Source organism: Thermobia domestica, chromosome 9, assembly GCF_964235325.1.
Source record: "Thermobia domestica chromosome 9, izTheDome1.hap1.1, whole genome shotgun sequence".
NCBI lineage: Eukaryota > Metazoa > Arthropoda > Insecta > Zygentoma > Lepismatidae > Thermobia > Thermobia domestica.
In genome coordinates this window covers 56,534,723-56,561,998 of record NC_137462.1, presented here as the reverse complement: position 1 = coordinate 56,561,998, position 27,276 = coordinate 56,534,723, and the positions used below count along the sequence as shown (strand labels likewise).

General features: G+C 36.0%; 1 protein-coding gene across 8 annotated transcripts in view; it reads right to left on the bottom strand.

Moving 5' to 3' along the window:
• The window catches only part of LOC145694672 (uncharacterized), a 176,380-nt gene that overhangs the window by 123,818 nt on the left and 25,286 nt on the right, over window positions 1-27,276 (bottom strand). For all 8 annotated transcript variants that reach the window (XR_014133040.1, XM_081771161.1, XM_081771163.1 and 5 more), the window contains 4 exons: window positions 23,152-23,283; window positions 15,802-15,924; window positions 10,066-10,206; window positions 1,750-2,597 (listed from right to left, as the gene is read on the bottom strand). Coding sequence is in view for 7 of the 8 variants with exons in the window: in XM_081771161.1 (XP_081627287.1) it covers window positions 1,750-2,597; window positions 10,066-10,206; window positions 15,802-15,924; window positions 23,152-23,283 (1,244 nt within the window). In the remaining variant the exon portion in view is untranslated. The remainder of the gene's footprint in view (window positions 1-1,749; window positions 2,598-10,065; window positions 10,207-15,801; window positions 15,925-23,151; window positions 23,284-27,276) is intronic.

Sequence of the window (27,276 nt, the reverse complement as noted above, 5' to 3'; positions counted from 1 at the left end):
GGCTGAGAATATCTAACTATAAAACAGCGCTCAGGTTACATACCTGAATACATTCATGATAAGGTGATAGTATATAACTGTTCAAATTTTGAGCAAAAAAATTTTATTCTATATACCATAGTGAAAAATTCAGTGATCTTTATTGAATTCCTATGAAGTCTTTGGATCCATCGTTTTCCAGTAATGTTTTGTTCTCCTATAACACTATCACCTGACAACGGAAAGTTAAACTAAGAAAGAAAAAAAAAAAAAAGACAGTAGTGGAGAGTTCTTCGTTGTCATGATGTCTGTGTGTGTTGCTAAAGGAAAAGTAACTTTCAAAAAGAAAAACTCATGGTGACGTGGAACGTTAATGACAAATCATGACTCTTCTACCCAAGGGCGCCGATCCTGGGGGGGCACGTTCCCCGCCCCCTCATTGTATTTGTGAATATACAATATTTGGCACAATTTGAATGCAATTTGTCTTAAAATCCTCATATATATGCCGTCTGCATCTAAATGGGCCCCCCAAATTTACAGAGGAATCGGCGCCCTTGCTTCTACCCAAAAGTTTGTGTTGTAATTCTTAAATTACGCAAGTTATAAATGTACTGCTAAGTGCATCGTATTTAGACAAAGATAACACTCATTTCGTCAAGTTTTTATAGTGAATTAAAGTATATACGTTTAATATGACGTAATTAACAGCACTAAACCCAGCAGCTATTTAAAAAAAAAAAAAAAAAAAAAAACTGAGAACGGTATAAACGCTATTTTTGGTAGTATTGTGCGCCAAACTGTTTCAAAGAACTGTCACGTTATGCATGACCTCCGAGATTAATACTAAGTTTGCAAAAATAGATCAAGTTAGTTTTGCATACAAGCCATTAAAGAAGAAATTATCTAAGAATTTTCCAAACGTTACAATGAACCAAGTGAAAAGGTGTTAACACGAAATTGATTATGGATATGTAACACGTAAAATGACCAAACGCGCATGCGAATTGGACTTTGGGGGCATCAAAGTTTGTATCAATATTTTCTTACTCTATGTGCATCAATCAGGTACGTTAATTTCTTCAATAAAAGTATAATTAAAATAGTGCTTTGATTTAAAACAATGTCTATAAAGGTAGATTTAAAGTAGTAAAAGTACATGGAAATTATGATGCCGTAAGTAGATTGGAATAGGCGATGACGTAACCTATTCTTATTAAACTAACCACTAGATTATCTAACGGTTGTAGTTCCCCGAATCTTGGCATTAGCGTGTTGGGTTGACTTCTATAGACCTCATCACACGGTGAGGACCCGCTCGAAGTGAATGGCAACTCGTGACTGTTATACTGATTTAGTGCAAGGACATTACCTAAAATCCAGGATGTTGGGCTGTGCGCAGCAGGTATTCTAGGTGATGACTGGTTGCCCAAATGGTCTGAAGAGGAGAAACTCAATACACTAATAAGTATTGACCTACCTCATAAGGTAACTGTATTGACCTTTTATTTTTTATTATATTTATTTGCTTTCTGTTAACTTTAACTAGAACTAGAAATGTCTCGTTACGAGAATATATATATACTTACACGCGATGTTCTATTTCTCCGGCAGATTCATTCAATAACAATTCGCGTTCTGCGACCGAAGACTATGGTCTGAGATTTACTTTAGTATCATCATTATAAATAAGTACTAACCCCATATTGAAGAATGAATATCATCTATTGTTGCTACATGACTAAAAGACTTTAAATGGATAATACTTACCCAGTGTTGGTACCCCTGCCTACTAATGCATTCCCCTGAATACTATTTTCGCTGCTGTTTCCAGGCATCTCCTGCCCCTCAGAGACATGTCCTGATTTACCTATTTGTTCTATAGCAGTTAGTTTATTTTCACTACTTCCGTTTTCTTTAATCGGTGAACAGAAGTCTTGCAATTCTGTTTGCAAAGCGTCAGAAATTTTACCAATTTCGCGATCAAGCATTTCCAACAACGTACTTTTTTCCTCACTTGATGTAAGTTTTTGAGATTCACTACTATCACCAACAAATTTATCATGTATTACAGAAGACATGTCTTTTGGATAGCAAGACGTCTGATTTTCGTCTTTTAAGGCAATGTTATTTTCAATTCTTGTTCCCACGCGTATACTGTTATTATCATTAGGTTGCTTATAAGTACCTTTTGGCACTGGTTCCTGTTTTAGACAATTAATAGAGTTCTGTAATACATTCAAAATATCATAAAAAACACCAGAATTTTCTCTCTCACTATGAGAAAAATTCAACCCATAACTCTCTCTACTAGAACTTATTTCACTCGCTTCGACTTTTATATTGTTTACTGCTTCGTGCCTTCCAGGAACAAACAAAGTACTAGTGGTCAATTCACAGGTGCTTGGATTCTGTTTACCATTTAACACTTTTAAAGGTGAAACATTCTTATAGTTTTCCCCCATAGAAGTCAAAGGGCTGGATGCATATTTACATGCAGAAAGTCCATCATTCGAGCTCTCATTTTTCAAATTACTCTCTTTGACGAGATTCGTAACTAATTGTTCAAATGATTCAATACATCCAGGAGTATCATCATTGGTTCTTCCACATGGACCCTGTGAATATATAAGTAAATTATTTCAATCTCCTTTCTTTCCAATATAATTACTTTTACATTGGAATATAATTAATTCTATTTCCAAAATACATGATATCCGCATTTTAAATAATCTACATTTAAGTATCAAATAAACAATATAAACTAGTTGTAGTAAACAAGGAATAAAGAAGCCTGTTCCAGATACACAAGGTCTGAAAATTTTATATGTATCTTTTAAATTTCACAGTTTACTACTTACTTCCACAACATTGGTACCTTCAAAAACTATACTGAAGGCAACACACAGAGTTCGATTCTAGTGGGATTACACATAGTTTCATTAAAAAAAAAAAAAAAAATTGATCATCATATTAGGATGACCATGAAATTTTCAGATGAAAAGGAACAAGTACCTACTTAAAAAAAAGAAAAAAAAAGAGAGAGAGAGAGAAATGGGAAACAAGTTACTGCGTAAATTAGTTCAAAAACAAACAAGCAACTGCTAAAACCTCTGCTGCCTTTCGAGCAGTACTGCGAACTATAGGTCATGTTTAATGTAGGGAATTTCAGTTCAATTCTTGCCTTTTTGCTGTTATTAATTATTAATACCTTCACAAGGAGCAAAGGTACTGAGTTTGTTATTTACCTCTTACATTTGAATAAAATGGACAAATACTACTGTTACTATTATTTCTTTGCATAAAATGAACAAATACTACTTTTTTCCTTTTCATCTACTGACGGGACGGCCGAGACACTCCTAAAACAGGACGTATGGTCGCCCTATCATATATTGTAGTTCACTCTTTTTCTTCTTCAACTATTACATTTTTTTCCGTCTTTGATTAACGATGAATAATCAGAAAATAGAGACGGTAGAAATGATAGCCTACATGAAAGTGTTTTTTATTACAATATTATCACATATGAACTGAGAAACTGGCCTAACTCCAGTCAAGAAATTCGATTAAGAAACTAGAACTAAATCAGAACGTTGCGTTTCTTGGCTTTAAAATGAGTGTCTATATTGTTTCCCGAAGAGGAAAAACGGGAGCATGGAAGCCTTTGAAACATGGTGCTACAGAAGAATGTTCAAAATTAAGATGGGCGGACGGAGTATCAAACGAGAGAGTATTGGAAATGGTAGGAGAAAAAGACGAGTATAATTAATATTTCCAAATGACGGGATACGAGATTGGACACATTATGAGACATGGGGGACACAAATACAATGTACACGTTGTAGCGTTGTAGTACTGGGCACTTCATGAAGGACTAAATAGCATGTGTAGGTCGCCATTTGAGAGAAGAGTAGTGACCACTGCTCTCTGTCAGTAAAGTCGTTCAAGAAATTTACTCGGCACATTAATAGACTCAATGGCTTATGTGGACTGTCTAAATACAGACATGGTCATTTGGTAGTAAATATTTCCTAGTAGAGCTGTAAAAGCTCTAACTTGCCTTTGTCTAGTTACGACAGAAGTACATTGTTCATTTGTAATAAGCCACAAGCTACTTACAATTTTTAACTTGTTCACATTGCGCTCTCCTCATCCTCAATTCAGTGCCTTTGTTTCCGTCACTAGGACAACAGCTGTCATCAGTTACCATCGCTCGTAAAATATGGAAGTCTGAGCAGTGGGAAAGTAAGTGAGAGAGAGAGGGAAGGCAAATGAAACCACTACGTTGTTCGTTTTTCTTTTATAAATCATCAGATAAATTTTTGTATGAATTTTATAGGAATTCTAACTGACTCATCATGAAATATAATTATTGTCCTCCGTAACGAAATATTTCTGATTTAAAATTCTACTTTGTTCAACGTTAAATTAATTAAAATTCCCTCAGCGAAAGTCGAAAAAGTACTTCCAATGATCAGAAAGTGTTGTACGTAACCATCATGAAAGAAAACATGTGTAATGTTGTACAACTACTGTAGAAAATGAAGGAAATACTGTTTTAAATTGTAATGTACTGTAATGTTTCTCACGAGATGATATATCAATTGGCACTCAATAACAAAAGTAACCTATTAGTTATAAATTCATGGAGATCATTATATTTAAGTGAAATCTTGTGAAACCTCATTATTATGCTACGACCTCGTGTTATGTCATGAGATTAGTATAAATGAATTGTAGTCTTTGTCATACTTTTCCTTCATAAAATAACGTCATAAGCAGATTTCAACATGTACCACGACTCACTTGCTCTTACGTCCTATATTCCTCCAATTCTCTCTGTGAACTGTTTTAATAACGTTATATTTTTACTGATTCAATTGAGTGTATATAAATTCCATGTAATTATCACGTATTTGCATTTGTCTTTCTAAAGTAATGATAGGTACACTCATGTACAAAATTACTGTCGCATGTCTATAAATATGTTGTTGTAGGAATATATTTGATAACGAATTCGCCCAGTATTTCTTATAATGTTAGTATGTGTATAATTAGGAAAGACAGGTATGAGGAAAATTTCTTGTCAAAAGAGCAGTAAATAAGAACAATAAAACGAAAATAAAACTTTCTTGTCCATTTAGCAACATTTTGTTTTACTCATTTTAATTTTCGTATTTATAATTCTTTTCCTATGAAATTTACCACAAATATACATTTTTCGATTATACACATAGTATCAGTATTAAAAGTACCCTGCAAAATCATTATCAAATTATATTCTTACAAGAAGACAGTTATAGACATGCGACAATCATTTTGGACATGGATGTACATAGCTCAACTGCCATATTAAAGGAAGATAATCATTTTACAAATGCTATATTCATGTAATGTATACATATTAAGTTTCTCAAGCATTTCGTATTTCAATTTAAAGTACGGTATTATTGGGGGATGATGCTCTGGCTGATTCCCAAATGACCACGTCTGTGAATTCAGACACTTCTATAGTCATAGGGTCCGGTAAAGTACGATGTACCTCTTCCGTAAATGAAGGAGGTGCCGTATTGCTTGGAAGCCTTTGGCAGAAGAGAAGTGGTTGTCTTCTCTCAGTGGCGACCAACACGTACCACTGATTCTGGACTCTGCCCGGATTAGTCACACCAAGGGATTGTGTAGCTGATACTTGTAACAGCTGGTGGGAAGTTTGCTTGCCTTATAACGTTCGGATACCAACATTGCAGACGCTGGCTAGTCCAGTCTCCATTAGCTACATCGCTAGACTGGAAGACACTCAGAATCTGTCTTCTTGCAAAATGGGGCTACACTACTTATGACATCCCACTCTCCTACTTGTAACATGGGGTTACCTGCCATATGGTAAACGAAGACAAGGGAACCAACCGTCAAGACAGATTGAAACAAAACATATTTACTGCAACCACGGATGGTTTCAAGGTATCACATTTCGGCTCATTCAGAAGGGCAGAGCCCGAGGTAAGTACATCCCAGTAGAGAACACACGAACTATATCACCTGTTCAACTGTTAATTCCGCCATGACCAGTCTCAAGCTTGTGCTGAGAAAAGAGGAGGGTACCCTTCCTGAGGTAGGTGTTTTGCCTGACAAAACTCGCCAACTTTTGTCTAACCATAAGGGATTCCTTGATATGGACATCTTGTAATGATTGACCACATTTCACCAGACTTTCTTCTGCGTGTGCAGTCGGAATGGATACGGCGTTTAGGATTATGGTTTAGACGGGATGGCCACCACATAGAACATGTGCTGTCGTATACCATTGGTATGTGATTTTTCAAACTTTTAAGTGTTCATAAAGTGAAAAACATTCAAGACATAAAAAAAAAAATAATTACACTTTTGAATTCCGAGTTCATGTCAGTATTACTTGATATGCGATAAAGCGACATGCTCCTGTTCTCATCTGAAATTTCTAACTTGCAGTGAAGACGGCGAATTTAAGTATGACTGCCATTGTTGCCACGTACCGTATAAGTTGTAGGTCTCATTCTACTACCATCTCCCGCTGCGACTTTCATATTTTCTTCTCAGGATTCAAAATTGAAAGGTGTCAAAATACTTTTTCTTCACCCTGGATTACAAAAATACAATTTTTCGCAGGAACTCTCATTTCTACAAAGCATTTTTTTTTTCTGAGAAAGGTAACTTGAAAAACTATTGCTTACTAAAAACTAAATTATTCTGAAAATACAGCAATTTATTTTTTAGTACAGTATATATTCACTCATTTTCCAAATAATTTAAATATTTTAGCATTTATGTTTTAATAACTAAATTACCTAATTCCACAAATAACAATTACTACATTGTTACAAAGTATACTGACCATAAAAAAAATTGAGAATGCTCCAAGAGCATTGCCGGAACGAACTTGAAAAGAATTAATTTTCTCGGACTCTATATCAAATTGTATATTAAATTTATTTGATTACCTAATGACGCAATAATTATTGAATCAATATCGGTATTGCTCAACACCAATATCATGTCTCTATGACTTACGGTTCCCGAGATATGGCTCCTTAAATCTCCCGAAATCGGAACTTTTTGGGCCAATATCTCGGGAAAGGCAAGAGCGATGCGAAAACTTCCATCACTTCTTTGAGATAGTTTTTGATGCTCTACCAAATGGAGGGCTCTAAATTGAATCAACAACACCAATATCATCTATCTATGACTTAAGGTTCCCGAGATATGGCTTCCTAAATCTCCCGAAATCGGAGGGCTCAACTTTCGCTCCCATCTCAGAGCGTCTTAACGAGATGGGGTATATACATTAGAGGATAGCCCCTCTCTATTATGCTAAAACTGAATCAGTTGAAAGAATCATTGATACTTTTGATGTAGATGATGCATCTTCCAATCAAATTGTTCGAAGTTTACTTAAGAATAATTCACTGAGACAGGACGTAGCTTTGACTCTTCAACGATGTTATCAATGAACTGCGTGTTGTACTTGGCGACAAGGGCGGCATATTCGGCACAAGTATGACCGTGTTGTTACGTGCTAATTCAAATTTCGAAAAATAGAATATCTTTAGTGTTATGGAAGATTACACTGCTGTTGACATCGACGTAAATCCTTTACAAATTATTTGTTTCCGGTATGTTTCAGAGACATCTGCAAATATGTAAATCATTTTCACATCTAAAGCATATTCTTTGACAGTCTTTCGTTTGAATATCTTAATAACTTGTTGATTATTTCACAAAACAAAAACGGTAAATTGACTTACATGAAGAGAAATTGAATCATTTAATTTTTATAGTTCGCGTACCTTCAATATCTCCTAATCTGCCCATATACGTGATAAAAGTGCAATAATATGCACACGTTTACCATTTTGTTTCGTTTAGTTATATTGAAGAATAATATGAATTAATTTCATCAAATGTCATTCCTTACGGATTCCGCAATTTCCAAGTTTCAATAATTTTAAGTACAGGATGCGGCAAAACAAACAGTACTGAAATTCGAATACGAATAGCGCACAGACGCAATGTGGCATAGCTGTGAGCGCCACATATGTATTTATGTGTGGAATAGCGTGATTGTAGTGGCGCGAAGATAATGTTGCTCACAGCAGAGGAGAATGTGTTTATTTTCAAGGACTATTTCCGGTCATAAGGTGTGGGACAGTGTCTCACTGCAGAAGGTGAGCGAGCTTTTACTGTATTGCTCTGGAGTGTTAGTTATGGCATATGAAGATGAAGACTTCATCAGCAACATATACTTCAGTGATGAAAGCAATATTTATATTGATCGCTACATCAATTGACAGTTGATTATTGACCCATTCTTGCACGATTTGCTGCACCGAAATTCTGTCGTTAGAAGAACAATAGCTACAGCAAAGACGGAGCTACTGCCCACATTGCAAGACCGTCACTTGTTCTTCTGCCCACGAGAGTTTGGATGTTACTTGATTTCCCGTGCAACGGATTTTCCATATCCTTCCCAGTACTCTGATCTCACGGCTTCAGATGTCTCATATGGGGTTTGCTGAAGGAAGCAATGTTCCGAACAGATAATCACTACCACTATACTGGTGGTAAGAGAGAAGATCCGGACATTCGTTTTGTCGTTGCAGCAACTCGTGTTCACTACCACGTTCATCAATCTACAAGACAGCTATGAAGAATGTGTGCGATATAATGGTCAACATTTTGAACACATGATGTATAAGCGCGATTCCTCTTAAATTGGCAATATATGTTGAGCAACATTTAGTTGAAATCCATTTAACATCATTTCTTATGTTTCATTGTTGTACAACAAATAAATAAATAAATAAATGTCAATGACGTAATTTCAGTACTGTTTGTTTTGCCGCATACTGTATTAACTACAAAATGGAATATATTTTATTTCATGCTATCCAAATTATTTACTGGATTTTTATATCGACTGTTCGTTTGTTGAAGCTAAGCATTCTTTTCTCGACCAAGGCTATATTGGACGTGAACCTATAGTTTAAGGTAAAATACACTGGTGCATAAAGCAATCCCATAGGGTGTCGCGTAATTAAGCATTTAGTAAGTTAAAATCAATTTTGAGACAGACTATATCAGTCGACGCCTTCAGCGGCAGCAACAATGCTCTGTACTACATAGTCACTTCTTTATAGAAACTTGTAATGTTTCAGTATATTATATTATCTATATATTAAAATGCTAGGTTATATTTGTGGTCAAAAAAATTATGTTTGTGGCCAATCCTTTCTACAGTGAGTTCTCGGGTACCATAGGCTCTAGAAAGATGCCGTTTTCACTGATCGATTGCAAATTTTCTGTACATTGTTCAGTTCCAATTGAAAATTTAAAAAAATGACTGTTATTTCTTTACTGCATTTTTTACGGGTACACTGGAAGTGTTGAAATTTCTTAAAAAGTAAAGCATCATATTCTATGAATTATACATTCCAACATCACACATATGTATACGGGGTTAGTATATCTTTCCGACATTTGTTTCATGGCCAAATGATAATGAAAAACGAAGGATAATCGTTTCTCCAGCCTAAGATGAATCTTTATTGTTTGGAGTGTTTTGCCCAATGAATACCATATATCACTGAAATTATAATTAATTGTATGTGCAATGTATTTGCTTATTACATATTGCATGCAAGAAGAAAGAAAACTCTGATCATACATGAATTAGAAACTCTCCATGGTAATAGGCTCAAATCTTGCAAACGGCGACATACTGAAAAAATAATCGAAAAAATCTCTCCTTGCCGACTTTTATCAAGAGGTCTTTCACTTCTGTCTATAAAGGGACATGTACAGATGTTATGAGGAATGCAAGGAGATTCATGCTCATCGCTGTGTAGAGAGCGCAGGTTCAACTAGTTATTAATTAAAAAATCAAGCAAAAGTGCGTCATGATGTAGTGAGCGTTCAGTAAAGTGTGTCCTTAGTTAAAAAAAAAAATAAAAAATAATTGGGAACCACTGACTTAAGTTGGGAACAACTAATATAAAAATATTTTCTTATCGTCTTTTATTTGATTTGACTTCATTTTACTTCACTTACCATATTTGCCTCAGAAACTGATGGTTCTGTTTTCACATGTTGCAAGACGTTATGGCACTTCAGACGGAATACATGAAAGTTTTCTAATGACTCAAGGCAGTCTATACAAACATCATTAGAGAATGGGTCATCTATTGATACCTGTCGAACAAAAGAGTTCCTCAATATACAGTATTTACCATCTTACAACTATTTTTTATTAATCTATTTTTAAACCTGTACTATAGCTATCAAATGAAAATTAAACAAGAGATGTTACAAATATACGTATATACAGATAAATATTTATCAGAAACTAGTGAAAACAAAGATATCACAAAATCTCACCCATATCTATACCCCGCATTCCAGCAAAGCATAGGGATCTATTTCCCAAAGCTACTACTCCTGCAATATGCTCTCTGTAAGTCGCAAAATATCACGAAGCAGGAACACTAGAATAAGTCATTTCCAAATACTAAGGCTGGTATGTCTGATTTTACGGTATATGCAATTGTCAAAGTTTTGATTTTGAAAAATTTCACATTAATATTACAAGACTATCAATTTTCAGAAGTACATCCCTTGATGCCTCACAGCTATTTCCTGTTCCTTAACTTTTCTCTTCTTTTCTTCCAACTTTTTCACTTTCCTATCTTATGAAGAGCTCGTAGTGTACTTTTTAAATGGGTATTATTATGTTTTTATCATACGTTTTCTGGTAAGAAATTCGCTGTTTATTCCAGCTTTGTTATTTGTTTCATCGAGCTATAATATATAGGATGAACCATTTATCTTGAAATAAACTTGTAACTTTTAAATACATAAGAAATACTGAAATTTTGAGACGCAAACTCGACAGGAAGACATTGATATATCTTGCAATATTATCCAGCATTAACAAGTTACCAATCCAATATAAAATCTTATGTTTGCAAATTGCACTACGACAGATTATTACATATTATTAAACTATATGTTAAACGAAAACTTAATGCCACATTTATTATTCAGTGTTATTAAGATACAGCAATACTATAGTATTCGCCAAGGAGTATTATAAATTGTGGCCCTTCTACTGACATAAATGATATTCAGGACCCATAGAAATGGCATACGAACGTGAGTGTTGTCGTTATGTTAATATTGATAAAATAACGCAGTGGTCAATTATTTTCTTATATAATGATTCATACTGCACGAAAAATTCGAGAGCTAATTTGCAAAATCAACATCTCTTTATATTGCTTTGTGTTCAAGAGCATACATTAAAGACGAGAAGACGATGAGTTGTAATTTGTTTAGGTAATGTTCTAATGTATTACGTATATTACATATTCATGTTATATTAATAATTTTCTTTCATTATATGCACTTGTTCTTCCTCAATAAAACGCAAATTATTTATAATTTGCTATGGCGAAATGAAGATCAGCATGCAAATACGTGACCTTACAGATTACACCATGAAGTGTATATTTTCAAACAACTCTTGCCTTTAGCTCTTCCTATCTTCGTGATCTTGCGCTTTCTACAGGCTTTGATCGTCTCCAACCTAATATATCAAGTTTTATTTTGATCATTTTCTTTCTTTCTTTTTATGACTGTTTGCTACAGATCAGTTATATATATTTGTTTGGTGGTAACATCCACATGATACATCTCTCTCATATATTACGCACTTAGGGTAAATGGATTTTCCTCTGTGCAGACCTATGGCAATTGGAAAAGATCTTAGGTTCAACTTTTTGGACTTAAACCCTGAAAGGCTATCTAAGTTTTGTGACTAGAGTATACTCAGGCATGAATGAACTCTGGAAAGAGTGTCAGGGTTTTTTGTGGTTCAAGATCTAGTAATGAAAATATCCTATCTGATCCCTGCAATGTCCTAGATCAGCATTTCTCAAACTTCAGGTTGGGACTAGTTTCATTAGTCAGAATATTCTACGGACCACTCTACACTCTTGTTTTTGTGAATATACTCGTATGCCATTTTAATTATGATTTTAAAATAATATTAAATATTCCTTAATTTAATATTGGTATTAACATAGGAAAATACAAGTTTGTAACTGTTATTTAATACTTGAAGGATATTAGGAATATTTTCAAATAATAATATATCCATAACATTACTTTATTTAATGATATAATCTACACCTGCTTGAGGTTCAATACTATATTGTGTGATACAGTTTTTATTATTATTATTATTATTATTATTATTATTATTATTATTATTATTCAACTAATGTTCGCTGTAAGAGGACCACAAGAGCATATCTCAAGAATCAGTTTGAGAAACGTTATTCTAGATAGATGGGAGCAGCATTTCTATCACCGGAAAACGAGCAAAAGGATAATGAAACAAACATCTAAGAACCGCGCACGTAGAAATTGAATCAGATATTAAAAAAAAAAAAAAAAAAAATGATTCTACTAAAGAGGAAATTCCAAACAAATTAAAAGAATCAGGATTAGTGTTTATGTCTAAGAGAGACAACTAAAGCGACTACAATTGTTAAAGAGTGCTTCAAGATCTTACCAACATTCTTGTAGCAGGGTTAACCCTTATGTAGATGGAATGATTGGAGATCATCAATGTGGTTTCAGATGACATAGGTCAACGTCATATTTTAGGCAACCGAATATTTTACTTAAACAAATATTTGAAAAAAGAAGTCAAAATATGGCGGTACAGTTCACAAACTATTCGTACACTTGAAGAAAACCTAGGCTTGATTAAACGGTCTACAAGTTATATAATATCTTGAAATAATTCGGAAATCTCAAGATTTAAGGTTCGTGAAAACACGCCTTAACGAAATAAGAAGTAAAGTGTGGATAGTAAGAAAACTGTCTCATTATTTCAAGACCTATAACGATTTGAAACAAGAGAACGCATTGTCTCAGTTATCTGTCAATGCGTGATAAAGAAAATTAAAGATATAGCAACAGGGGACTACTGTTGAATGGACTGAACCATCTCTTCCATATTCAAAAGATGTAACACTGATAGAAGACAATACTTAGTCAGTGCAAAACAACGCTAACACGAGTATTCTTCTGGCGACATGTAAGGAAATCAGTATCGAAATGCTCAAAATCGAGTACATGGTAATAAACTGAGACAGAATTAAGGGAACATCGTAACCGATAATACATCATACAAGGGTATTACCGAGAAGTATAAACGCTTAGGTTGTATTAGTTATGGACGCAATAAGAGTACACACTAAACAACTGAATAAAATGATCTTACTGCATGTTGTTACGAACTACTCTCATGATTTATTACATTTTTTTCCGTGTTATAATGTAAATTTGAAACTGTTTTCAACCATACCATTTTACCTGTACTACGAAAGAATCAGCAGTTTAACTTAAGGATTTTCTTGTACATATTTCTGTTGAAGCGAAGAGAATTTGTGGTGAAATGTGACTAGTGAAATTGGTGACTGAAACTCAATCCAAGAATGGTTGTGATGTATCAACTACATTCTTTCACAATTTCTCATATAAAGTTCTATAAAGTAGTTTGTGAATGGAAAAGTCTTAAGGAAACAGAAGAAAATTGCTTAAGTGAGAAAAAATTATCATTATCTGAAATTTTGTGTATACCGCAGACACAATGATTCATGCTCCTTTAACTCTTCTAGGAGAATCTCACACTAGGAAGAGTTTTCAAGGAGTCAGATGTCGCTAGACTATGTGTTACCGATAAAGGCATCAGAACTATTTTCAATACGGAAACTGTGTCCAGATAATTTTATCCAATTACTCTAGTGTAATTTTAAAAAGTCGAGAAGGAAATGCGCAGTAAATTAACGGCGAAAAATACGTGTTACTATTCCGCCTTAAACTGATTATCGAACAGACTAAGGTAGAAAAAAACTAAAACTAAAAATTTATAAAAGCATAATTTTATCAGACGTACTGTATGGATGAGAAAGTTCGGCTAAGGTGCAGAGAATATCAGAGACAGAGTACACGAAAATTAATTTTTAATGGAAATATTAGGTGAGGAAAGAGACAAACAAATAGATTTTAGAAAGCTACATAACGCTGAAACTTCATAATACCTATGTGTCACACAATATCAAACAGACAATAAAGTCAAAACAAAGAAAACGGAATAAAGTCGTTCGCATCGGCAATATCCTTGGGATGCATCAAGTTCCAGCATGAAACGTAGGGAAAAAACCTTTAGATATACCAAGAAAAAGATGGGAGGATAATGTCAAGTAGAATCCTAAGGAGTAGTAACAATAGGGTGTATCTACTTGGCACAAGATAGAATCCAATTGGGAAATTTCGTTTCTTCAGCGTTGAACCTATGGAATTAATTATATTTCCTTTAATAATTATTCCTTTTCTTACTGCAATCTTACAAATAACTTGTGGCATAAAGTTCACCTTCCTTCACCAAACTCTTGCCACTTAATATCTAAAACATTCTCACATGACTGGTTGTTATCACAGCGGGGCATGCTTCACAGATTCCGCTTTTGTTTTTATTTCATTTTTATCCTTAATTCGCTTCATTCATATCTGATAAATCAACATACGAAAGAGAAAAGTATTTTTTTTTTCTTATTGCACTTTTAAGCAATGAACGTTCAGAAATTATTCATAACTAAAAAAAATTGACCAACATATAAGATATAAGACTAATTAAGTTAAAGAATATTTGATAGCGTAAAATTCAGATAGTATACAATCTTAGTACAATTGAATATTTGATTGATTGATAAAGTTTCTTTTAATGAAGGGGTTGGTGCAGCTAAAATATTTTACATTTTTCTTCCCTGTAAACTGTTACAATATTGCAAATAGCTTTTTATATGTATTTCCGTATAATGCTTTGGATTGCATTTTTCCTTGTTAGTTAAATCCTCTTAATTTTCCCTGTGTTTAATCAGGAAGCAACTGATTCGTTTATGCTTTTCTTTCTTTCTTCAAGAATAATAATTTCTTCCTCCCTCCTCTGCTTCGCGAGGATATAAAAATACTCGGTTGAGAGTCTAAGTGATTCTTCTGCAAAGGCCAATTCAGTGAGTTGTGCCCTATCAAAGGCATCTTTTCAACGTGGGTTCATTGTTGTCTCCCCGTTATTATAAGATGAAGAGCAGGATAAAGAGCCAAGTAGACGCTTCCATTAAACTGAAATGTGTTTCACCAAGGATTGAACGTTGTAGCTATTCTTACCAGATTGAATGCGTCGAGTAGGGTAGTAAGTTTCTTGTCTCTGGTAACATATACTAGAGGGAAGTGTAAATAGACAGATCCGTTTGAGTGAGATGGAACTCGTTGATTTTAACTACTAACTATTCTTGCGTGAGTGAATGCTTTGGGCGGAGCAGTGAGATAGTTCTCCGTTATTATAAGCTGGAGACTAAGAATAAAAAGTGAAAAAGAGCCCTAGTTCACGGTCGCTAGGGTAACAATACTAAATTCAAAAAAGATGACTCAATAATATTTTATCTACCTCTTTGTATATTTGTATACATATTACAGTTTATTACCTTTTATCATTAAAAAATAAGTTCTAGATTTTATTTCAATAAATATATATGCCTTACAAGGTAGAAATACTCCTAGACAAAAAAATGAACATGGTACGAAATGAAATTATGATGTATGAATATTACACACCGATAACACATACTAAAATAAATTGCAAATTCATAGTGAAAATATGACGAAAACCTCATATATGACAATAGAATAACATTAATATCAGTTAGGAATACTTACTGTAATATTTAAACATAACTGAATCTTGGTAGTTATATTCACACTTTCTCCAGAGATATTGAATATATTAATCTTGTTCTTTTTATTTTCCGTACAAAGCCGGCATACATTAACTGAATTTTTCTGTAAAATAAAAGAAAGTTACAGTGAGTTGGTTCTACTGGAAGCTGACCAACATAGACAGGTACACCATTTACAGAAAGTTATACGCATACTTTGGAACAAAGCAATAATACTGACGGTAGTGTCCTTTTAATGATCATCTTGAGTAACTACAAATTATTGAGCAGAAATAACAATAATATACGTAACATCTAACTTTCCAATACTGACAGTTTAACAGGGTATGGGGGGAAGAGTGGTAATTCAGTGATAGAGCGTTTACCTCTCTCGTGTGTGGGGTCTCAGGCTCGATCACTGGACAAGTAAGTTTGTGGTGGACAACATCGTGTTTGTCAGTCTTTTCGAGATACTTCAGTTTATTCCCATATTCCCATTTCACCGGTTCTTCCATTATTATTTGCTTGCCTTCAGGGTTGGCTGGTTTAAACCAAAGTGGTGTGGTTTAAACCTTGGTTTAAACCAGCTGGTTTTTTTCAAAAAACTGGTTTAACCCCCCCCCCCCCCCAAAAAAAAGAACAAAAAATGCTTTAAATCGTGTGAACTTCATGGTGACGTCTCCACGTATCAAACCATCAGCATTACGTTTATCTACTTTTCACCTTTTAATCAAGGGGTCCCGTATTCAATTCTCGGTCGAACCACAACCCATCTTTCAAGTGTAAACCAAGTAGCGATTCGAGGTGTCCCTTTAAGCGAAAGTCTTCTCCGTGATAACCTTGGTATTTCATAAGGATAAATAAACACACTGCTGAACAAGACTGCACTTATTTAATATAAAAACACATTTACACGTGACGTTTCGATCTTCTAGCCAAGATCCTCATCAGACGTACACTGAGTGATACAAAAAATTACTCAAGTATATATACACAATTCATCTCCCTATCTGCTCTCTCATTGGCCCGTTCAAACAGCCAATCAGAAGCGTGGAAATCTATCTGAACTGACCAATGGGATAACATAACATTTTACCAGAAAGAAACAACAAGGAGCAAGCAACCATTGAATACATTAATTCATATACATATTTCTGTATTTATCAATAATATTTCTCCATTCTTTATTAATGGTGATACCTTTGGTCCAATTCATTAAGTTTACATCCCCTTCCTTTTCTATCCACCAGGCCTCTTTCCACTTTCTCGGCCACAATCTTTTTTCCCGTTCCAGTACAATAACTTCTTCCCAGTTAACATCATGTCCCTTTTCTTTTACATGTCTAAAGATTGCGTTAGTTTCTCTGCCATATTTCACATCACTTTTATGTTGTTTAATTCTTTCTTTCAATAATTTCCCCGTCTCACCAATATATTTCATATCGCAATCCTTACAATTTATACAATAAATGACACCTTTCTGATCTCTCTTTTTTTCTTTTTTTTCTTCTTCCCTTTGCTTTTGACCATGTCCAACAACGTTCTGCTACCTTTTCTATACACTTTGACCCCTTGCTTTCTTAACATCTTCTTTAAAATCTCGGTATCTTCTCCTAACCCTATAATGCCTTTCCATACCCCCTCATTGTCCTCCCCACTTTTACCTTTCCCCGAGACCACAGATGCTTTAACGATATCCCGTTTACTATAACCATTCTCATAGAGCTGTCTTTTAAAGATTTCCACATTATCTTCTACATTCTGTTGAGAAGTGGAAGAACAGAAGAAGGAGAGAAATCAACATGGAGCAGCAAGTGGGTTTTTTGCAGAAGTGTATGGAAAAGAAAGTAATACCTAGGAGTTTGAGAATCCAAAGGAGTAACATAAAAGGACAGTCAGTGAGGTTAAGGACGCTTATAAGGAGAACAGAGATGGAGAACGTGAGGAGCCTGACAGCTGGTTTGAAGAAGAGACTAAACGTGAGTAAGGCTTTTACACAGAAATTAGAAATAGAATGTGTAGATTTGGCATCTATTTTTGTAAGAGACTGGTTAGTGCAATATTTAAGAGAATGGGAAATGTGTTTTAGTGGCAAAGTGGAAGAAAGACTTAGAAACAAATTAATAGCGTTGGGCATAAGAGAGGAGAAGACCAAAGAAAGGGTAGTGGTGATAGGGGAAGTGCAAGTGTCAGAAGAAGAGAAATCTTTTCTTTCATTGGGTTGTAAATTTAAAGTGAAAGACGGAACGAGCAGGGTTGATGACATAGTCTATTCTGTAGAAGAAGCGTTGAACGAAGTTAAAGAAGAAGAGGACAGAGATAGGTTAAGAAGGAAGGCAATGGTTTTGGTAAAGAAAGAAATCCATAGAAGATCTTCGAATTTGACAAAAGAAGAAAGAAGAGGATATGATAGCATTAGGAAAAGGAAGGACATAGTGGTAGAGAGAGCTGACAAAGGAGGGGCGACAGTGGTAATGAATAAAGCGTGGTATGAGGACAAGGTGAAGGATTTGGTGGATGGACAATATGAATTAGTTGACAAGAAGAAAGAAGAAATTATAGAAGAATTAAAAGAAGAATGTAAAAGGAAGGGACTTAAGAAATGGATGAATGAAGATGGAAGAGTGCCCGTGTTAAAGGGTTTTCCAAAAATACACAAAAAGGAAGTAAAGCTTAGGCCAGTTATGGACTGTAGGAATAATTATTTGGAACCGCTAGAAAGTGAATTGAAACCAGTGTTAGAGTGGGTAAGAGACAGACAAAAGACTTTGGCAATTAAAGACTACAGAGAAGTAATAAACTACACCAGTAATGCTGAAATTAATAATGATTGTATTTTGTTTAGTTTAGATGTTAAAGCCATGTTCCCTAGTCTAAAGAGAAGTGCTATACTTGATACTATTAAGAGAGTTATGGGGGGAGAATGTGTTAAAGGCTGGAAATGGGAGAAAGTTAGAAAAGCCCTCAACTTAATATGGGAGTTTGATTTCTGTAAAGTTAAGAATGACATATATAAGATTAAGGATGGTTTAAGTATAGGATCTAAGATAAGTCCGGTATTGTCTGATATCATTATGAATGTGTGGGAGAAGGATGTGATAGAAAAGGGGAAAGAAAAGATTCGATTTTTATGTAGATACGTTGATGATTGTTTTGGGATATGGGAAGGATCAAAAGAAGAGTTGATAGAGTTTGTTAGCAGTATTGAAGATAAGGAGAAGGGAATAGAATTAGAACTAGAGACAGAGCAGGGAGGTGTATTATGTTATCTTGACATTTTAATGAGTAAGGAAGGGAAGAGCATTAAGACTCAATGGTATCAAAAAGAATGTAGTGCTGGTATTTATTGTAATAAGAGAAGTAATGTAGATAGAAGTACAAAAGTTAATTTCATAAGAAATATGTTAGAAAGAATTTCCAAAATTTGTAACAAAAATGTAGAAGATAATGTGGAAATCTTTAAAAGACAGCTCTATGAGAATGGTTATAGTAAACGGGATATCGTTAAAGCATCTGTGGTCTCGGGGAAAGGTAAAAGTGGGGAGGACAATGAGGGGGTATGGAAAGGCATTATAGGGTTAGGAGAAGATACCGAGATTTTAAAGAAGATGTTAAGAAAGCAAGGGGTCAAAGTGTATAGAAAAGGTAGCAGAACGTTGTTGGACATGGTCAAAAGCAAAGGGAAGAAGAAAAAAAAGAAAAAAAGAGAGATCAGAAAGGTGTCATTTATTGTATAAATTGTAAGGATTGCGATATGAAATATATTGGTGAGACGGGGAAATTATTGAAAGAAAGAATTAAACAACATAAAAGTGATGTGAAATATGGCAGAGAAACTAACGCAATCTTTAAACATGTAAAAGAAAAGGGACATGATGTTAACTGGGAAGAAGTTATTGTACTGGAACGGGAAAAAAGATTGTGGCCGAGAAAGTGGAAAGAGGCCTGGTGGATAGAAAAGGAAGGGGATGTAAACTTAATGAATTGGACCAAAGGTATCACCATTAATAAAGAATGGAGAAATATTATTGATAAATACAGAAATATGTATATGAATTAATGTATTCAATGGTTGCTTGCTCCTTGTTGTTTCTTTCTGGTAAAATGTTATGTTATCCCATTGGTCAGTTCAGATAGATTTCCACGCTTCTGATTGGCTGTTTGAACGGGCCAATGAGAGAGCAGATAGGGAGATGAATTGTGTATATATACTTGAGTAATTTTTTGTATCACTCAGTGTACGTCTGATGAGGATCTTGGCTAGAAGATCGAAACGTCACGTGTAAATGTGTTTTTATATTAAATAAGTGCAGTCTTGTTCAGCAGTGTGTTTATTTTTCTGATTTCATTCGCAAGACGTTGACTATGTTTGTGTGTCAGTTCATAAGGATGTTAAGCCTAAACATACGAAACGAAACCAAATTATATATTTCTACTTGCCTGAATGCCTGTTGTTTTATAAAGAAGCCAAGGTTGCTTAAACATATTGATAGAAATTGGCAGAATTTATCAACTGCCTACGTAGCTTCCAACATCAACTTGGATTCGACTTTGTTTTAATTTTATTGAATGATACCTACATACCAAATTTGTAATTTAATACCTTAGTTTTAGCGTAGTGATTATGATACGTTGATCTTAAAATTTTACAAATACATTTAAAGTAATAACAGGATTTTCCCAATGGCTAAGGCGGGAGTTTCCCGATTTATATGTAATTCTGTATAATGTTTTTACTTGTGTAACTGTTTATCTTTTTGTCCTTCTGAAATGACTCTTGACAATTATATTAACAACTAAGCCTATGTAAAGATCAGTACAACGTATTTTTATCAGGAGTCCTTCGTTGAGTGAGTCGGCAATTGCATTTGTGACCAATTAGTCCCGGTTTCGTGTCGAAATAGACAATTTCTCTTCTGGATGTAAGCCGAGAAGCGGTTTGGATTCCGCTTTAAGCTTATGTGACCCCTTCCAGCATAACCTTGTTGTTGCATAATAACGCCAAGGTGAAACCATCTAATTTCTGCCCATATCTAATATAAATACATAGAGTAAATTATTTAAACCAAAAAAAACCTGGTTTAAACCAAAAAAGCCGGGTTTAAACCAAAAAAACCTGGTTTTTTGGTTTTTTCAATAAAAACCATGGATTTTGCCAACCCTGCTTGCCTTAATCATCTGTCTCCCTTGGCCTAAAGGGCATAATTGTGAAACGTTAGACTGAAATATTTCATTTCAATGATAGCTTATCGGTACAAGGTCAACATATTAAACGTTTATTTCTTTTATCCTTTCTACTTATGCCAAATTATGTTTGTATTTTTGCAATCTTCAATTGTTATCTATTAGTAACCCGCTGTAAATGTTCCTCATAGAATGTTGTAAGATATTTCTTAAATAATAATAATATAAAGCGTGTTAAAATGAAACCTGTCTAAGGTGGAAAACGAAAATACAGACTAATACGGGCAGCATAACACATGCACAAAATAAAGCGCAATATGTAAGTAAAAAGTTTAACAGATACTGACGGTTAGTAACTCCCATAGTGGATGAGATAGGCATCATCACAAGTCGAGTTCCTGCCGAGAAGGAGTTCTGCTGTGTACTGTACCATTCACTTCATCCTCGCTGTGAAACACTTTCCTCTTGAGATTTTTTTTTATTCAAGAGCTCGAATAATTAGAAGTCGCAAAGTGATAAGTCCGGGCTGCATGGGGAGTGAAATTGAATCTCCCATGATTCTTCTTTAATGTCCCCTACACAATGCCCGCCACATGCGAGCGACCATTGTCATGACAAACACCAGGCGTCAACATCTCAGGACATTTCCTTCGTATGGCCGCATGTAATTTGTTGAGATTCGTGGTATAGCGTGGTATGATGTCGAGTTCCTTGAATTTTAATAACGATTTCCTCGATGGTCGAAAAATGCAGTCATTATACCCTTGCCAGTGGCGGTTGGGCCTTCATTTGCTTCGCTTTTGGCGATGACGGAAGCCTCCATTACATTGTTGTTTCTTTGGTTGAGGGTTCAAATAGTGACATCTCGCTTCATCCCTCGCCGCAATGCATAGTAAAAGTCGTCACCATTTTCGGCATATCAGCGCAGGAGCTGCAGACACGCATCCATGAGAGATACTTTTGGTGTGCACTAAGAACTCGCGGGACCCCACTGTGCACACCCTTTACAGCAGCTTCTTCACGATAGTGTACATTGTGCCGTGCGAAACACCAAACTCCATGGCCAGCATACAGCAGTTCCAACCCTACGAGGTCATCAGAGTTGATGACATGTGTCTGGCCCGGACTTGAAGCGTCTGTCGTATGTTCCCCATCATCTCACAACATTCGTGCCCAATTCTTTACAATTATGTTCGATACACACTTTTTTCCATAAATTACACTTATTCTCCTGTGAGTTTCGATGTGCGGACAAGAACTGAATCATAGCGCATTGATCAACGTGGGACGGGTTTGCAATAGCAGACATACTTTTTTTTCGTGACACCACAGTCAAACACCACGTGCTAACAGTTTGGCTCGTATTCTTGCACGTCCATTACTGATATGTTACTCGCCCAAGTTGATCTTACACTTTCCTCGATCCTCAGAAGAGCGCAGAGTGTTATCAGGCAGGTGGTATTATTATTATTATTATTATTATTATTATTATTATTATTATTATTATTATTATTATTATTATTATTATTATTGAATTTAATTACGATATGAATGATTCGACGAAGGAATAAAGAAAATCCAATTATGAGTTTAGTAGACGGAAATCTATGTCCAGCAATTATGAAATGATTTTAATGAAGCTGATTAAATAGACAAGAGAATTAACTATCGCCTGCGATATCTGTCAATTGCTTAATCTGCATATCAATGTCAGTTGTTCATAAGATGTACTCTACTGCTTCTTTGCTATACGAATTAATGTAGTGTTTTGTCTATTTTAAGTTGCACATAATAATAATAATAATAATAATAATAATAATAATAATAATAATAATAATAATAATAATAATAAACGTATGTTTTGGCTATGACAATATGTCATTCTTGTAATTTCGTGTTCGAATATTGTTTTAAATATTTTACTGATTTGTTTCCTTCACTGGGGTCCATACTCCATTCTTGCTATCTCAATGAAGTCCGATTCTTCTGCAACTTCTTACGAATAAACAAAACAATAACCAGTTACCACATATGAGAACAATCTCCATCAACTAACATTAAAGATCCGGATAATCGTATTTCTTCACAACTTTGTTACGTTAAAAGTTTGATTATCATACCCTCAACGAAATTACACTATGAAAAAAGCATACTTATACAAAATTACCTGGTGACGTCTCGCATCATCAATCATCTTTGCCTGAGCATTTTGACATTTTTGTTGAAACTTGTCAACTTCATTCAATTGTTGCAAACAAGACTTGCATATTGATTTCGGCCATGGATCATAAGGATGCACCTGCAACGAAGTTTACAATGTTATACATACGTACATACACAAAATCAGATAGAAGTGTAGAATGAAACTTACCGTAACAGAGTTAATATTTAAAGTTAACATTCCGGTTAAGGTATTTTCTCCCTTCCAAACTGTGGGACGCTACACGAAAAAGCTGGAGACAAGAAATTTGAACAGGTGGCTAGTTTACAGTACAGAGGTAATAGTAATATTAGTTACGATCTGAAATATGAAATGAAATCTTCGGTTTTACATCTCACGGTTATGCCGGTTATAACACTACATGGAACCAGGATATGTGGTATAATTATCATTCAGCTCTCTTGGAGGAAAGATAGTGCGGTGGGAAATGGCATATACTATCAGAGTTGATCTTACACGATGGTTTGTGCATCTGCCAACTGCACCGATTCAAACCATGGCTGTGGTTCGGAGCCCACGTTAACAGTAAGTTCCATCTTTCATAATCCCTATAATAATCTTGTCGCAAAAGCTTAAAAGCCTTAGTGGGTGGTATAGAAAATTGACCTTTAGCCTTCTCCTCGCACTACATTTTAGTGAAACCGATATTTTCTCCGAAATCCGGTGTTGCCAAGAAATTAGATTTGTTTGGTAGTTCTCGGCCAGAATAGGGGTGAGTAAAAGCTGATCATCTCTGTCACTTGAAAGAGGAATGCAATGTCTTAAATGTTTTGAGGATGAAAAAAGTAGCCTGGAAACTCGAATGGTTTGTGTTGTTTTGTTATTTGACACTTTCAGAAGAAAACCTTTTTTCTTCCATTGAGAAAGAATGAGCCATATGCAGGCAGTTGGTCAGTGTGTTCATTTTCGAAGCATCTACCTTTCGTTGGTGAGGGGAGAAAAAAGGAGAGAAAAAACAGTGGTCTCTCAAACCCACATGTGTAAGTCATTAATTACTGTTAAAAGGGGACCAAAAATATGGCAACCTCGTCGGACACATGTTATGTTATAATGTCACTAGAAAAAGGATACAACTATTCGGACAGTTCCGAATATCATCCACTGAGAGTCATTTTGTTGCAGCGAGAACTATAAAATAAAATAATAAAATTAAATGCATATGCAATTAGTAAACAATAAAACCGCAAAAATGTACACTGACGCAAATCATTCTTGTATAATATTCTGAACTGCAATGACAAAGTAGTTCTAAAGTTGTTATATTGTTATAGAGTCAAAGGATTACAATATATAAGTTGATACAATGTATGAGGAACATTCAAATGAAACCTGGTCAATGCGTCTAACTTTGCCTTACATGTAAGGTGGCACCATGTAACTGCGGGTATGGTGGCGCCATTGATTGGTAGAGAGACTGACGCGTGCGCCCCGTTTGACGTTGCATAGAGCCAGTGTGGTTTCACGCCGAAGAGAAGATGGTCACACAAGTTTCGTCCACTACCGAACATGCAGGCGAGTAAGCAGGAACAACGAGGAGTGAGTCGATTTTTGGCGGCAGAGGGAGTTGGAGGCCGTGAAATGCATCGACGGATGAAGGCTACAGGTGAGTGCAGTCTGAGTCGTGCAAGTGTTGTTAAATGGCGCAAAAGATTCCTTGAGGGGCGCGAGTCACTAGAAGACGATGCTCGTCCTGGACAGGCTCATCGTGTCGTCACACCGGAAATGATTGCAGAAGTGAATAGACAACCGCAGAATCACCGTGGACGAGATCCATCGGTTACTGGGTATTAGCGTGGGCACCGCCCATACCATAATACATCAACACTTGAACTTTCGAAAAATTTGTGCGCAGTGGGTTCCCCACCAACTGGCCGCCGAACAGCGCAATACTCGAATGGCGCGGTCTTTGAGTCATCTGCAACGTTATCATGAGGAGGAATACGGCTTTCTGTCGCATATTGTCACAGGGGACGAAATATGGTGTCACCATTTTGAACCGGAAAGCAAGCGTCAGAACAAGCAGTGGAAACATGCGACTTCACCACCTTCAAAGAAATCAAAGGCCGTGCACACCAGTTCTGGTAAGCTCATGATGTCCTTCTTTTTTTAACTACAAGGGCCCACTGCTTGTCGAGTTCCTGGAACGGGGTACCACCATCAATGCCCAGCGTTATCAAGCCACTTTACAGAACCTTAGACGAGCCAACAAGTCGAAACGCCCAGGTATGTTGTCTAATGGCGTTATCCTCCTGCATGATAACGGCGTCCACACACGGCCAATGCGATGAAGACGACATTGCAGCAGTTTCGGTGGGAAACGCTGGAACATCCACCGTACAGTACCGACCTTTGACCGTGTGGTTTTCATGTATTTGGACCTCTAAAACAAGTTACGAGGGTCACTACGAAAGTTTTGAGATACGCATTGTTGTGGCACAGTATTTGAATTCCAACAATTACGTTCGGTAGTGGTATCCAGAGCGAAGAAGCGAAGCAAGTTTCAAGTCGCCTCGCTTATCGGCGTGGCTGTATCGCCTTCACTTGTTTGCTGATGTGAGCAGTATTCGGCTGTCTAGAATGGAGCTCGAAAGGGAACATTTTCGGGCAATGATCCTTTACAATTTCAAAAGTGGTTTGAACAAGACACAAAGCCTTGACCGTTTGCAGGGGGCATTTGGGGACCTTGCTCCTTCCCGTGCTACAATTTTTCGGTGGTTTGGTGAATTCAGAAGAATCCGGACATCGCTTAAAGATGAAGAGAGAGCTGGACGTCCGGCAACAGCTGTGTCAGATGTAAACATTGCCGCTGTGGAACAAATGATTCGAGAAAACCCTCGAACAACTTTCAAGGACATTGAATCTACAGTGAACATTGGATCGCCAACAGTAACAAAAATTCTTCATGACCATCTTCGGCTCAGGAAGGTTTCATCTCTTTGGGTGCCTCACACTTTGACTGAACAACAGAAGCGCATGCGTGTGGAATGGTGTGAAGAAATGCTTCCAAGATTTGATGGAGGCAATTCTCGACGCGTCTCTGACATTGTTACTGGTGATGAGACTTGGATCTATCAATTTGATCCTGATAATAAACGCCAGTCTACAGTTTGGATCTTTCCAGACGAAAATCCACCCACGAAAGTGAAGCGACCGCGAAGTGTGGGGAAGAAGATGGTCGCAACTTTCTTCTCCAAATCTGGCCATGTTGCAACTGTTCCACTTGAAGAACACAGGACTGTTACTGCTTAATGGTACACCACTGTTTGTCTAACAAAAGCGTTCCAGAAGCTTCGGGAACGGTGTCCAAGTACTGGATTGCGTGGGATCCTGCTTCATCATGACAACGCGTCCGCACACAGGGCAAACATCACAATTCAGTTTTTAGAATCTACGGAGGTCAAACTTATGACTAATCCGCCGTATAGCCCTGACCTGACTCCGTGTGATTTTTTCTGTTCCCCAGGATCAAAGATCGCATGCGTGGGAAGAGATTTTGCAGCCCTGAAGAAGCTGTAATGGCTTACGAGAATGAACTTTCATCACTTGAAGAAAAAGATTGGCAACACTGCTTCCAAAAGTGGTTTACGAGGATACAAAAGTGTGTACAATGCAATGGTCAATACTTTGAGAAAATGTAACTGTTAAATTGATTTTCAGTGTGTAAGTTATTTCACATCTTAAAACTTTCGTAGTGACCCTCGTATTCGCGGACATCGATTCGCAACGGACGACGAAGTGTGTGACTGGGTCCAGATCTGGATCCAACAGCAGCCTACTAGCTTCCTCAAGAATAGAATCGACCGGCTAGTGTCGCAATGGGATGAATGTGCCAAGAGTTTTGGCGACTATTTTCGAGTATGTGTACTGTGTATCACTACATGTGTGAGTATGTATACTGTGTATAACTACATTTTTGAGTTAATACAATCGATACCGTTACTTTACACTAGTGAAGTCCTGGTGCCATTTGAAAGCCATTATATATTGTATCATGTTTCATGAATTCGAATGCAGACTGGTTGATTGGTTTTAAGTTTAACTTCCCTGTTCAGCACCAAAACAATAAGAGAC